Source organism: Melospiza georgiana, unplaced genomic scaffold, assembly GCF_028018845.1.
Source record: "Melospiza georgiana isolate bMelGeo1 unplaced genomic scaffold, bMelGeo1.pri scaffold_42, whole genome shotgun sequence".
Taxonomy (NCBI): Eukaryota; Metazoa; Chordata; class Aves; order Passeriformes; family Passerellidae; genus Melospiza; species Melospiza georgiana.
The window spans coordinates 1,980,989-1,994,868 of NW_026652216.1; the positions used below are offsets into that span (position 1 = coordinate 1,980,989).

Here is a 13,880-nt window from a genome sequence, read left to right on the forward strand (position 1 = left end):
GGGGGATGGGGGTCAGGGTTTGTATGTCCTGCTTGGCACAGCCCAGGCAGGGCTTTCCCAGCCACATTCCACACTCCACTTCCCAGCTGGAGCCGCTGGTGCCTCTGAGTTGTGCTGCCCCAGCCCCAGGGACGCTCTCTTTGTCTGCCCATTCCCCCACAGTCTCTGGGCAGGGATGGCCTCAGTGGGGGCTGCTGACATCCTCAGCAACTTGGAGGCTGCTGCTGAATTTTCCTGCTGAAAAGGCTTGTTCAGCCTTCATTGCTTCAGTGCAGGAATTCAGTGTCCCAGGGCTCATTAACATTCAGAACACCTGAACAAGCCAAGCCTCTGGGAATAATTTGATTTTAATTTTCAAATCATTTGTGGTTATTTAGACAGATTTCAGAAGGGTATTCAAACTGAATATATTCTATTTAAAAAGACAATGAGAAAGTATTTTTTAGGTCCTGCTTAGGTTTTTTCCCCTGTTAATCCATTGATATGTGCAATCTTGTATTGACACTGAATCCAAGTACCTCCTCATGCTGTTTGGATGTGAAAATCAAGACTCTTCAGGACTGACAATCAATCAGACTCTGTTCCTTACCCCATCCAAGCCCTGGCACTCAGAGCAGCCTTGTGCAAATCTGAGCTCACTCCAGCCCTGGCTGCACCTGCAGGTTTCAACTCCTTGGCTCCAACTCCCACCTGCTTTCCTTGGAGAAGGAGCTGCCCGAGACACAGAGGGATGTTTATTTCTTGTCAGCCAACATAGCCAAGGGAAGGCACAGTTCCATCAAATGCAAAAGTCATTCCTCTGCTGGATATTAAATCCACTTTCCACAGCAGGCAGCCTGAGAGCAATGGAAAACACCTTCTATGCCCAGCACAGATCCCAAGGTCCCCCCAAACCCTCCCTGCCCCAATTCTGCCCAGATTTGCTCTTTGCACACACAAGTCACACGCTGAAGTCAGGAGCTCCTTCCATGCCCAGAGGGAGGAAAAGAGGGAAAGGGGATGAAGAGCTCTCCTGTGCAGAGCCAAGGTCCAAGTGCCCCTGCAGTGGGAACCACAACTCATCAGGGATGTGTCCTTTGGGCTCAGGGCCTGATGACATACAGGGGCACAGAAAGGTTTCCTGCCAACAAACAGAAGTTGAACATTTGAACAGTTTAACAACCATCACAACTCTTTCCTCAGCTCTCTGTGATGTCCCAGCGGCATTTGACATGCCCACCATCCCCAAGGGATTTCTGTATAGGAACAGTTTTAGACAAAGACATAAGGTAATTCTGTGATAGATAAAAACACAATTAAGATGATATTTATTATATATTTATTTGAACTTCAGAAATAGTGGGCAATTTCTTCCAGCTCAAAGCATGAAGCCAGTCAGTTGAGAGGCACTTGAATGACCAGAGAGCATCTAGAGGAGGAAATCAGAGAGCAGTAGAAGTACATAGATCCACCTGCTGCAAAAGAAGAGATGTCGTTAGACATGGCCATTTCAACAAAAGAGCTGAAAACGCCTGAAGGAAAACAGAGAGGAGGTAATAAACGGAAAATTGGTGACATCAGTAGAAGGCCAGATCAGTATTTCTCCTCCTGCCATCTGTACACCTCCAGGAAATTCCTGTTCCTGCTGGGAAAACTGTGCCATTTCTTAAAAGTAGTCTAATGACCCAGATGATTAAGAATTATTTGTGTATGATGAAACAAACAGGTATTAACACCTGTGCCCCTTTCCTGGCAGACATCAGTTGAGTGCCCATGAACAGGCAGGGACACTTGTGCCCTGACGTGCCCAGCTAGGATGGGATCTCTCTGAGAGCACCTGAGGGAGAGCAGAGCACCTTGCAAGCTGCAGGTCCCTGACAGACCTGCAGGGCTCCTGTCCCATCAACATCTGCTCTGCTCCAGTCTGAAACAGGGCCCAGCATGATGCCGGGATCATCAGAGAGCTGAGGTGTGTGCTGGAATTCAATGCCCTCCCCATCCCACAGCAGCCCTGCATTTCCCTGCTGCAGCCTTAGTCTCCAGCACAGCCATGGAGGCTCTTTGGGCTCTGGAGTGTTGCTGCAGCCCCCAAGGGCAGCTGAGCTCTGCCTTTGGCACCGTCAGGCCTGGCCAGGGCAGGCCATGCTCAGCAATTGCTTGTGTGTGCCTGGCCTTGCTGTCAGCCCCGGCAGCGGCTGCGTGGCCCCTTTGTGGCCCTGTGCTGGCCCAGCCATGGGGGCCCAGCCCCTGTGCAGGCCCAGGCCAGGCCAGGAGCATTGCGACCGGGAACGGCCCCTGTGCCGTGGTGCCCACAGCAGCCTTGGGGCTCTGTGCCCCATGGCCTCCCTGCTGGGCAGCCTCTGCCAGCTCCTGCAGAGCCCGTGGCACCTGTGGGGCTGCACAGACAGCCCTGTCCCCGGGCTCTGCCGGCCTCTGGGCCAGCAGAGAGGCAGCCAGGGCTGGCCATGGCCAGGAACAGGCCCTGAGCCCCGCAGGAGGATGGAGCTGGGCCACAGCCAAACTCAGCCCAGGCCAAAGCTGGCCTCAGCAGCCAGGGCTTCCAAGGGCTGGGTGCAGAGGCTGGTGCTGACAAATGTCCTGGGCCCCCTCCCTGCTCTGTCCATGCCTCCAAGGGCACAGAGCAGCCTCCTCGCTGGGCCACTTGCCTGTTTGCAATGCCTTGCACAGGTGCTGCCCCTGCCCCACAAGGCCTGGCCTGAGTCCTGCCCTTGCATGCCCAGCCAGGCTGAGATGGACACTGATGGTTTCTGGGCCAGGCTCTCTGAGCCCAGCCCAGCTCCCTGCAAGCTCTGCCAGCTGCCCTGAGCTCTGGGCAGCACCAAGGGCCTCTCCCCAGCCCAGCCCAGCTGGTTCTGGCCCCACAGCTCTTCTCAGGCCAGGCTGCTCTGGGCACTGCCCCACGGCCTCAGCCCCTGGCAAGGACACAGCAGCAGCTGCAACTGCCACATGACTCAGCCCCAGCAATGGGGGATGGTGCTTTACCAAGGCCAAAGGAGGCTCCCTGGCTGCCCTGCTCCCCTCTGCCTGAGGAGCTGAGAGCTCTGCAACCCTTGCTGCCCTCCCATCTGCCCAGGGTAGCACAAGAGCCCCAGCCTTGGGGCCCTGAAGAGCTGCTCCTGCTCCAGGCCCAGGGCCCATGCCAGGGCTGGGCCAGCCACAAAGGTGTGCCCATTTCTGTTCATTGCTGCTCTTATGGGGATGTATCCTAAGTCACTTGGAGGCTGATGATGAATTTTACTGCTCCAGAGGCCTCTTCTTTCTTGAGTTTTCAGTTCAGGAATTCAGTTAGAAAAGCTCATAAATATATTTTCAGAATACCCAAACAAGACAAGTCTCTGGGAATCATTCAAGTTTTTAATTCATCCGTGGTTAAATAGTCACAGAATACACATTGCAGAAGTGTATTCAAAATGAATATACTATTTTGAAAACAATGAAGAGAGAACTGTTTTGTCCTGTTCAGTTGTCTTCTCCAGTTTAGGTGGATATCAGCAATGTCCAATTTATATTTGTCTCCAACACCTTCTAATGCATTTTGAACAGATAAGAAAATCGAAACTCCTCATCCCTGACAATCAATCACACTTTGTCCCTACCCCCTCCCCAACACTTCCGTCATCCAACCCTTCTACCCATTGTCTCCCACCAGGCCCCCTGGTGAAGAGCTTGGCTCTGTGTTCTCCATCTCCTCCTTGCTGGCACTGCCAGACTGGGATGAGGAGCCCCTCAGCCTTCCCTGCTCCAGACTGGACAAGCCCAGCTCCCTCAGCCTCTGCTCACAGCCCAAGGGCTCCAGCCCCACCTTGGAGGCCCTTCCCAGTCCCTGCTCCAGCTGCCAGACATCTTTCCTGCCCTGGGCAACCCAACCCAGGCCACAGTGACCTGGATAATCCCTGTCCTTGGTGTCCTGGTCACACAGTCCTGGCCCCTTGTCCCCATGTCAGGCTCTGAGGTGGATCCTGTGAAACATCCTTTGGTGGAGGCTGTGGCTCCAGGTGGGCTGGGGGGATCCCGGGGGACAGGGACCCTGCTGGGCATGAACAGCATTGGACTTGTTGGGAGAAACTGTGAGGGGGAGCTGGGGCAGACTGACCTACCCAGTGATCTAACACAGTCCTGCTGGGATGTCACACAGCCCCTCTGGGATGTCACAGCCTGCTCTGTGATGTCACAGCCTTCTATGTGATGTCACAGACCCCTCTCTGATGTCACAGAGCTGCTCTCTGATGTCATACCAGAGTCTGTGATGTCATTGTCTGCACTGTAATGTCAGACACCTGCCCTGTGATGCCACAGACCACTCTCTAATGTCACACAGCCCCTCTGGGATGTCACAGTCTGCTCTGTGATGTCACAGCCCACTCTGTGACCTCATGTTACCAGATGATCAATTATCTCCACCAGGTGAGTTGACACCTGAAGCTTGTTCTCCACAACCCCAGGCCTGTGGAAACCACACAATGCCCATTGTGTGAGAAGGGGAACTGGAAGTTCAGCAGCCTCAGTGTCCTGGCAGCTCAGCCAGGCCCACTGGAATATCGGGGTCCACGACCACCAAGCCCCACCAGAGAGACCCCCAGGAAAACAAGGGAGGGGAAATACATTAATGATTTGGGGAAAATGATTATCAGATGTAAATTTAGTCTGGGACAATTAATGAATATGTATGCAAAATACAGAATATAAACTTTCCTTTACTCAGCCTGCAGGGCTTTGGGAGGAGCTATTCCCCGTGCATCCCCCTGAATATATAATGCTGCGTTTTAATGCTGCATTGGTGTTAAGTAGTTTTCTATTTTACTGAATTTTTGGTAACACTCCCACTGCCAAGAAAACTTCTGTCTGCTGCTGTTCACAAACAGAGAAGGGCTGGTGGCAGATGTGGGGCTCGGAGGCTGCCTGGGGCACAGTGACCATGAAAAAATCAAGTTTTCAATGTTCTGTGAAAGAAGGAGGGGCAGCAACAAAACTTCTACACTGGAATTAGGAAGGGCAGACTTTGGCCTATTTAAGATGCAGATTTGGGAAATAATGAATCAGGCCCTGATTTTTTTTTTTTGAAAAAAATCCCTGAAAAACAAAGGGGTCCAGGAAGGATGGACACATTTCAAGAAAGTAATCGTAAGGGGGAAGGAGCAGCCTGTCCCAGTGTGGCAAAAGATGAGCTAGTGAGGAAAATGACTGGCCTGGCTGGGCGTGGAGATTTTGTGGGAACTCAAGGGTAACAAGAGGTGCATCAACTTTGGACAGAAGGTCAAGCAGCTTAGGAAATGTTTAAGGATGTTGTAAAGTCGTGCAGAAAAAAAGTTAAGAGGTGAAAGCTCAATTAGAGTTTAACCTGACCACTCCTGTGAAAAAAAAATAGACAATGTTTCCACAATTAAATTAATAGCAAAACATGGGATAAGGAGAACCTCTACTCTTTATTGGATGCAGTGGGGAATATAGTAACTAAAGATAAGGAGAAGGCAGAGCTACTTAACATCTTCTTTCTCTCAATTTTCAATATTAGGACAGGCTGTTGGCAGGACAAGTGTTCTCCTGAGCTGGTAAATGGGCACAGGGAGCAGAACAGCCCCCTGTAATCCAGGAGGAAGGAGTTGGTGACCTGCTGAGCCACTCAGATTCTCACAGGTGTATGGGATTGGATGGGATCCATCCCAGGGGGATGAGGGAGCTGTTGATGAGCTCCCCAAGCTGCTCTCCATCATTCACCATCAGTGCTGGCTCAGCAGGGAGGTCCCAGAGCACTGGAGGTGCCAATTTGAGCCCATCCCAAGAAGGGCTGGAAGGAGGAGCTGGGGAACTCCAGGCCTGTCAGCCTGACCTGGGTGCCCGGCAAGGTTATGGAACAGATCACCTTGAGTGCCATCACAGGGCACCCACAGGATGGCTGAGGGATCAGAGCCAGCCAGTGTGGATTTCAATGTCTGCACTGATGATCTGCATGAGGGGACTGAGTCCAGCATCAGCCAATTTGCAGATGACAGCATCTGAGTGTGAGTGTGGATCTGCTGGAGGGTAGGAGGGCTCTGCAGAGGGCCCTGGACAGGCTGGATCCAGGACCCAAATCCAACAAGGTCACGTTTAACAAGTCCAAGTGCTGGGCCCTGCACTTTGGCCCCAACAACCCTTGCAGCGCTACAGGCTGGGGACAGAGGGGCTGAAGAGCAGCCAGGCAGAAAGGGACCAGCGGGACTGATGGACAGCAGGCTGGACATGAGCCAGCAGTGTGCCCAGGTGGCCAAGAAGGCCAATGGCTCCTGGCCTGGGTCAGGAATGGTGTGGCCAGCAGGAGCAGGGCAGGGATTGTTCCCCTATGCTCAGCACTGCTTGGACCGCACCTCGAGTGCTGTGTCCAGTTCTGGGCCCCAATTTAGGAAGGACATGGAGGGGCTGGAGCGTGTCCAGAGAAGGGCAACAAGGCCAGTGAGGGGTCTGGAATACAAGTCCTGTTCAGAGTGGCTGAGGGAGCTGTGGTTGTTTATCCTGGAGAAGAGGAGGCTCAGGGAGACAAGGGGGTGTCAGGGCACAGGTTGGACTTGATGATCTCCAAGGTCTTTTCTAACTTTGCTGATTCTGTGACTCTCTGGAACCACCCCTGGAGCAGTTGCAGGATGAGCCCTGGGCCTCATCTTTGGAAGCTCCAGCAGCCCTGGTCCCTCAGCTTCTCCTGCCAGCCCCAAAGCCCATCCTGTCAGTCCTGCAGAGCCTCTGCAGCTCCTCCTCACTGCCCAGAACAGGGAGCCCCAGAGCCAGACACAGCAGCCCAGATGTGCCCCTCTGCCCTGGGGTGCCTCTGGCAAGGGAGCAGCACGAGGCACTGCAGGACCCTGCAAACAATTCCTGCAGCAATTGTAGGATGATCCTGCTGCCCAAGGGACATTCCCATGGGGCCAAGTCAGGAACTGCAATGGGGCCAGAGAGGACAGGGCAAACAGGGATGGGCTGTTTGCAGGGGAAGGAACAGGGATGGGCAATAGGAAAAAATCTGGATCAGGAAAGAGGAAAGAAAGCAAAGGTGAAGGCAAGGAAATGCTCAGAGCAGTTTGGGGGTGGCTGCCAGGCAGCCCTGGCTCTGAGCAACAGCGTCTGCAGTGGGACAGGAAACTCCCAGCTGATGGGAACAAACTTTCTGGCTGACTGCAGAGGCCAGGACAAAGCTGAGTGGTTTCCCTGGTGTCCCCCAGCCCTTGCTGGCCCCAGGGGCTGATGGCATTTGTGCTCCCTCAGGTTCATATCCCCACAACAACAGCATGGGGGTGCTCCCCCTGCTGTGTGCAGTGCAAACAGGGGCTGCTGAGCCAGTGCTGCCATGTCTGTGCCTGCAAGGATGGGGCACCTGTGTGAGCTGGGGGAGAGGCCAGGGCTGCAGAGGGAGGATGTTGTTGGCAGCTCCATCAGGGCGCTCTGGGAAGCTGCCCTGGGCTGTGCAGCGCTCTGGGGATGGATCAGCCCCTGCTCTGCTGCTCCTTCCCATCTGCCCCATGGCCCTTGCAGAGCCGCAGCCATGCTGTTTGCCCCCAGCCTGCCCACGGCCAGCCTGGGGCTGCTCACAGGGCTTTTCTGTGCTGAGCATTGGCCTGGGTGTGTTCTTGAGAGAGCCTGGGCAAGGAGCCTGGAGCCCCCAGGCACTGGGCTGAGGCATCAGCGCTGCCCCAGCAGTGCCCATGGCCTGTCCCTGCTGTAGCCCCGGCACTGCCACCCCCAGGGCTGTGCCCAGCCCCGAGAGCACTCAGGCCCTGCAGCAACGCCAGGGCCACCAGGGCAGTGGGGCAGGGCCACAGCAGCAGCACTGACAACACCAAGTGCTGTCAGTGCCCCCAGCTCTGCACACAGACATTGCTGCTGCAGCTCCAGAGAAGGCAACAAAAGTGCATCTCTGCAGAAAACTTTGCTGGGAGATCCTTTAGTTTCTTTACATACACCAAGAGTACCCAGTCTGTAGCCACAGGAAAGTTGAAGAGAAACAAAATTAGAAACGGCACAAACAATGACATTTCTTTGTAGATAGCATGAAAAACTAAAACAAGGGTAAAAATACCCCACATCCAAATCAACCAAGTATGAAAGATGACTTTTATTACAAGTAATTTGCAGAAATTTGCCAGCACTTTAATGTTCCTGTAAGCATCCAGTCATCAGTCTCCTCACTGCAGCCTTGAGCTCCTGGTTCCTCAGGCTGTAGATGAGGGGATTCAGGGCTGGAGGCACCACCGAGTACAGAACTGACAGGGCCAGATCCAGGGATGGGGAGGACATGGAGGGGGGCCTCAGGTGAGCAAACATGATAGTGCGAATGAACAGGGTGAGAACAGCCAGGTGAGGGAGGCAGGTGGAAAAGGCTTTGTGCCGTCCCTGCTCAGAGGGGATCCTAAGCACAGCCCTGAAGATCTGCACATAGGAGAAAACAATGAACACAAAACAACCAAATGATAAACACACACTAACAGCCATAAGCCCGATTTCCCTGAGGTAGGATTTAGAGCAGGAGAGCTTGAGGATCTGTGGGATTTCACAGAAGAACTGGCCCAGGGCATTGCCATGGCACAGGGGCAGGGAAAATGTACTGGCGGTGTGAATGAGAGCATTCAGAAAGGCACTGGCCCAGGCAGCTGCTGCCATGTGGGCACAAGCTCTGCTGCCCAGGAGGGTCCTGTAGTGCAGGGGTTTGCAGATGGACACGTAGCGGTCATAGCACATGATGGTGAGGAGATAGTACGCAGCTCCAATGAAGAACAGAAAGAAAAAGAGCTGTGCAGCACATCCTGAGTAGGAGATGTTCCTGGTGTCCCAGAGGGAATTGTGCATGGCTTTGGGGACAGTGGTGCAGATGGAGCCCAGGTCGCTGAGGGCCAGGTTGAGCAGGAAGAAGAACATGGGCGTGTGCAGGTGGTGGCCGCAGGCTATGGCACTGATGATGAGGCCGTTGCCCAGGAGGGCAGCCAGGGAGATGCCCAGCAAGAGGCAGAAGTGCAGGAGCTGCAGCTGCCGCGTGTCTGCCAATGCCAGCAGGAGGAAGTGCCTGATGGAGCTGCTGTTGGACATTTGTGCTGTCTGTGCATGGGTATCTGTAAGAAAAGAAATCATGGAATAGTTGTGTTTGGAGAGGATTTTAAATATCCCAGCACAGCTTGGGGGCACTTTCCCCCCACTTCCTGCCCAGGGCTCTGCTGCCTAGAGCTGTCCCTGCCAGCAGCTGCTTCCCTGTGCACAGGGCTGGGCCCTGCCATTGCTACCAGAGCCCAGCCCGGCCCTGGGGGCTCAGGTCTGCCCTGCAGACCCCTCTCAGCTCAGACACTGCCTAGGGGCAGCTCTGGGTCTGTAGACTCTGATGGGAACATCAGAGCAACCCTGAGGAGGCTGGAAAAGCAACACAGATGTTGCCTTTAAGGGGCCCTGTGTTGATTTCTGTCACTTCCTGGTTTAGTAAGATATGAGAAAAACCTTTATTCTTTTTCTGAAGGTGAACTGAGAGATTGATATCAGGGTGCAATTTCCCATACGGGGAACCCACAGCAGCAGATTAAAAAAGCAGGATTTTTCCTTTCATGCAGTCCATCCCTTGCTGTGCTCCCCGTATAATCTTCTTGGAAATGTTCTGCAGTCAAATGTCATGCTGGGAGCAGTCCTGAACAATGTAGCATCCTCACCACAAAAGGAAACACTTCCAAGCCTCGCCAGCTGTCTCCTCCCACCCAGATCTTGTCCCCCAGTGCTGGGAGCAGCTGCCAGGGCTGGCTGAGACCTGTCCCTGGCAGGCAGCAGAGTCCCTGCCCCAGCACAGCGCCCTGGGCTGCAGGACCCTGCTCTGCAGGACAGCCCTGGGCACCCCTGGCCGCTCTGCATAAGAGACAATCGGAGAATGTACTCACAGAGTCTGTAGGCATTGGGATGTTCCAGCTTTAGGAGATGGCTCCAGGAGCTGCAGCTGCATTGTCCTGCAGGCAGAGGTTCCTGTCCCAAGGGCTGGCAGTGATTCTGCCCCAGGCACTTCTCAGCACCTTCCCAGCCCTGACTGACTGAAGGTCTCTGTGCCTATGTGCTGTTCCTGGGGTGGCTGCAGGCAGTGCTCCATCCCTGCTGGGCTGGGAGTAAAGCTGCTCATCAAGAGAAATGTGCTTTTGAAGCTCTTCTTGGTTACCAGGAGCTGCCTCTGTGCCAGGCTCATCTCAGCAGCACAGACACAGCACAAGGATTTTAATGAGCCTCTGGGGCTTTGTGCTCAGGCCCTGAACAACAGTCCTTGAGAGGGAGCTGAGGAAACCTCTCCAGAACTCCAAGTCACAGTCCAACTCCAAAGTTTCTTGGACTTTTAATGGGTCCCAGTGAGGGACACGACTGAGAAAGTGTCCCCAGGCCTCAGGCAGAGCAGAGCACTGGAGGCAGTGATGACAGGTGGGGACGAACAGAAGCCAAGTGTTGGTGCCCTGAGGCACAGCAGGGTCTGTGCCACCAAGGGCTGGGAGGAGACACCTTGTCCTGAGGCCCTGGGACCTCCTGGCACAGCCCCAGCCAGGCTGGGCACTGTCAGGTCCTTGTCCTGCCCTCAGCATCCCCCCTAGCCCACATCCCAGTGGCCTGAAGGTTCTGCTGGAAGGAGTCCCTGGGGAGCCTTGCTCAGCAATGGGCCTGGGGGCTCCTTCATGTTCCCTGCAGGGACTGCAGGTTTTTAAAAGGACTTTGGGTTTGGCTTTTGCCTTGGAGTCTCTGAGAGGTTTGTGCAATCATGGCCTCCAGTTATCTGCTGAAATTAGTCCCTGGAGAGGCTTGGTCAGTAACAACACTCAGTGGGGCTCATTAATACTTCAAGGTACTTCAGTAATTTTAAGGTAACTTGGTGTTTCCCTTTTGATACAGAATCTATGAGAAAGATTGTGCAGTCACAACCTCCAATTATCTGCTCTAATTAGTCTCTTGAGAGCCTTTATCTGTAACAACACTCAGTGGGCTCATTAATGCTTCAATGTACTTCAGTTATTTTAAGGTATATGGTGTTTCCCTTTTGATACAGACTCTGTGAGAGGTTTGTGCAATCATGGCCCCAATTATCTGCTTTAATGTGTCCCTTGAGGGCTTTGTACTGACACTCAGTGGGGCTCATTAATGCTTTTAGATACTCAAGGTTTTTAAGGTACTTTGGATTTTCCTCTTTATGCTGAGTCTCTGAGAAATTTTTGTGCCATCCTAACGTCCAGTTCACTCCTCCAAGCAGTCCATGAGTGGCCTGTGTTGGGGATGGACCTCAGTGAGGCCCATCAATGCTTTGAGACACTTTGAAGTTTTCTTCTGATTTTGACTCCTGGATATATTTGTGTCATCTCCTCTCAGGCGCTGAGGTTCCAGGGCTGAGCTCCAAAGGCAACATGGGGCTCATTAGGATCAAGATAATCCTGAAAACCATGGTTCTGCCTTGATTTTTCTCTGCCTTAATGCAGTTCATCAGGAAGGGTTCTGTATTGGTTTTCATTGACCAATTTGACATTTCTTGGCCAATTAATCAATTAGTGTGGTGGATTCAGTATTGGCTAATTACCAGTGCACTCACTAGAATATTCTTACTCACTTCCTGCTGTGAAGTAGGGTTAGGAAAAAGGCAAAGTAGGCTCAAAACTTTAAAAGGATATAAAGCAAAGTTTATTAACAGTAACTAAAAGAAAGAGAAATAAGAATCAGAAATAAACTTTCTGAACTCTTCTCCTCTCCCTAAAACCTTTTCTTTCTTACTGATGATGTAAAGGTACAAAGTGTAAAATTTTCAGTTTACCACTTCTAGAATAGTCTTTCTTCAGTTCACTTAGGGAGAGGAGTCTCACTTTCATGCTATGGAGACTTCTCCGTAAGTAAACTGTTCTCTCAGGGCTGTCAATTTCCATGAATAGCAGCTGGCTGGAAAAATCTGCAATCATGTAGTCCCTCCCATTTTTTCACATTATTTCCCCCAGCTGTGTTTATGGGTCATGTAAGCTTATAGGGTGTTTGTCTAAAGATGAGCTGTATAAGAGCAAGGTTCTCTTCATTATTTCTGAAATCATCTTCATCTCTGAGAACAGAGGTCTTCTTCTTCTCTCCATGAGGGCACAAAGTCTCATCACTCTGCTCTCTTTCTCTGTTCAAACTCCTCATGGGATCACAGCTACCTCAACATTTGCTTCCTTTAGCATGGAGGCCTTTGTGAACAAGTCATCGCCACATATTTTCCATGCATTAGGGGGGAAAAGAGAGTCTGATGTATCAATTACATCCTTCTCCACAGCTTTACAAGAGGACTTCAGCCCCAAGATCAAGGCATCTTTTCATCCCTCCCATCTGGGACTCAACTTGTCTTCAGTGATCTTGGTGTCTTCATGTTGCTCCTCTGTGTGCCTGCACTTTGTCCTTTTCTCTCACTGGAGGGAGGATGGAAGCACTGAAAGAGTTCATATCTCACCCGGAGCCTGCAGATGGTTCCGTGACCCCAGCGGGGCTCGGTGCTTGCGGCCGGAGCTGTTTTACAATGGAGGTTTCTTCAGCGGCTGCACTGGGGCTGTGTCAGGATGGGCCGCGCTGGGGCAGGGCCAGGATCTCAGTAGCCAGGCCAGAACACAGCAACAGCACAGCTGAGGGCTGATGGCTTCTCCTCCCCCTGCCCGGGGCTTGCAGGTGAACCCCAACGGTGGCAGAATCTTGGCCGAGCCGGCCTGGCCCGGGGCTGTTCCTGGGGCCCAGCAGATCCTGGCTGGGCCCAGGCTGGTGGCGGGGCAGGGCCCAGCAGAGCCCAGATGGTCACAACTGCAGCCATGGCCCGGCCATGGAACCAGCTGCACCAAGGCTCCTCTCACAGAAGGAGTTGAGAAAGCCTGGAGGTCCTTGGGGGTATTTTGGGATCTGTGGGGGCTACTGGGGCTCCTTTCTGCACCTTGTGACTCAAGAGGAGCTTCTCTAATAAACATTGCCTGAAGCTCCCACTGTGCCCATGACAGGAACCCCTGTGAGTGTCTGGAACATCCCGGCTCTTTGGCAGCCTAGGGACTCCTGGGATGTCACTGTGGAGCCCCCGTGAGTGCCTGTGACAGATCAGAGGCTTTGCAGCCCAAGGTCCCCAGGGATGTCACCATGGAATGGCTGTGACTGCCTCTGACCACAGGGCTCTTTACCATTCCCAGAAAGCCCTGGGAGGTCTCCATGGAGCCCCTGTCTCTGCCTGTGACATTCCAGCTCTGGAACAGCCTGGAGACTCTTGGAAAGTCCCCATGGAACCCCTCTGAGGGCCTGTGACAAATCTGATCCTTAGCAGGCAATCACCACCAGGACCTGTTGCTATGGTCAGTTTCCATGGCAACCATCACCAGCCCCCCGTTGCTATGGTCAGTTTCCATGGCAGCTCCATGGAGACCCCATGCCAGGAGTGGGGCTGCCATTACTGCCACTACACTCCATTACTGTCATGGAGACCAGCTCAGGCCTGCAGCCAGAGCCCGATATTACGGCAACCATTTGCAGCCCCATCCCCAGGCTCATGGGATCCCAGAACCACAGAATTGGCTAAGCTGGGAGGGATCCATCAGGATCTTCCAGTCCAACTGCTGGCCCTGCACAGGACACCCCAACAATGCCAGCCTGGGCCTGGCAGTGCTGTCCAAATGCTGCTGCAGCTCTGAGAGCCCTGGAGCTGGGACCCTTCCCTGGGGAGCCAGGGCAGGGCCCCAGCAGCCTCTGGGCAAAACCTTTTCCTGACATCCAACCTGAGCCTGCCCCGACTCAGCTGCAGCCGTTCCCTCCACTCCTGTCCCTGGGCACCAGAGGGAAGAGGTTCCCACAGCCCCAGCCAGGGACCCGCTCCCAAGGCTGTTGCCATGGCCACCAGGGCTGGGACCAGCTTGGATGCTCGGTTTCTATGG

At 53.4% G+C, this 13,880-nt stretch overlaps 1 protein-coding gene and 1 pseudogene across 1 annotated transcript; both read right to left on the bottom strand.

Moving 5' to 3' along the window:
- LOC131096519 (zinc finger protein 850-like) overlaps positions 1 to 13,880 on the bottom strand; it is a 425,516-nt pseudogene that overhangs the window by 410,029 nt on the left and 1,607 nt on the right.
- Positions 8,116 to 9,072, bottom strand: LOC131096516 (olfactory receptor 14J1-like). Its single transcript, XM_058044857.1, has one exon. The coding sequence runs from the start codon at positions 9,046 to 9,048 to the stop codon at positions 8,116 to 8,118; it is 933 nt and encodes a 310-aa protein (XP_057900840.1). The 5' UTR covers positions 9,049 to 9,072.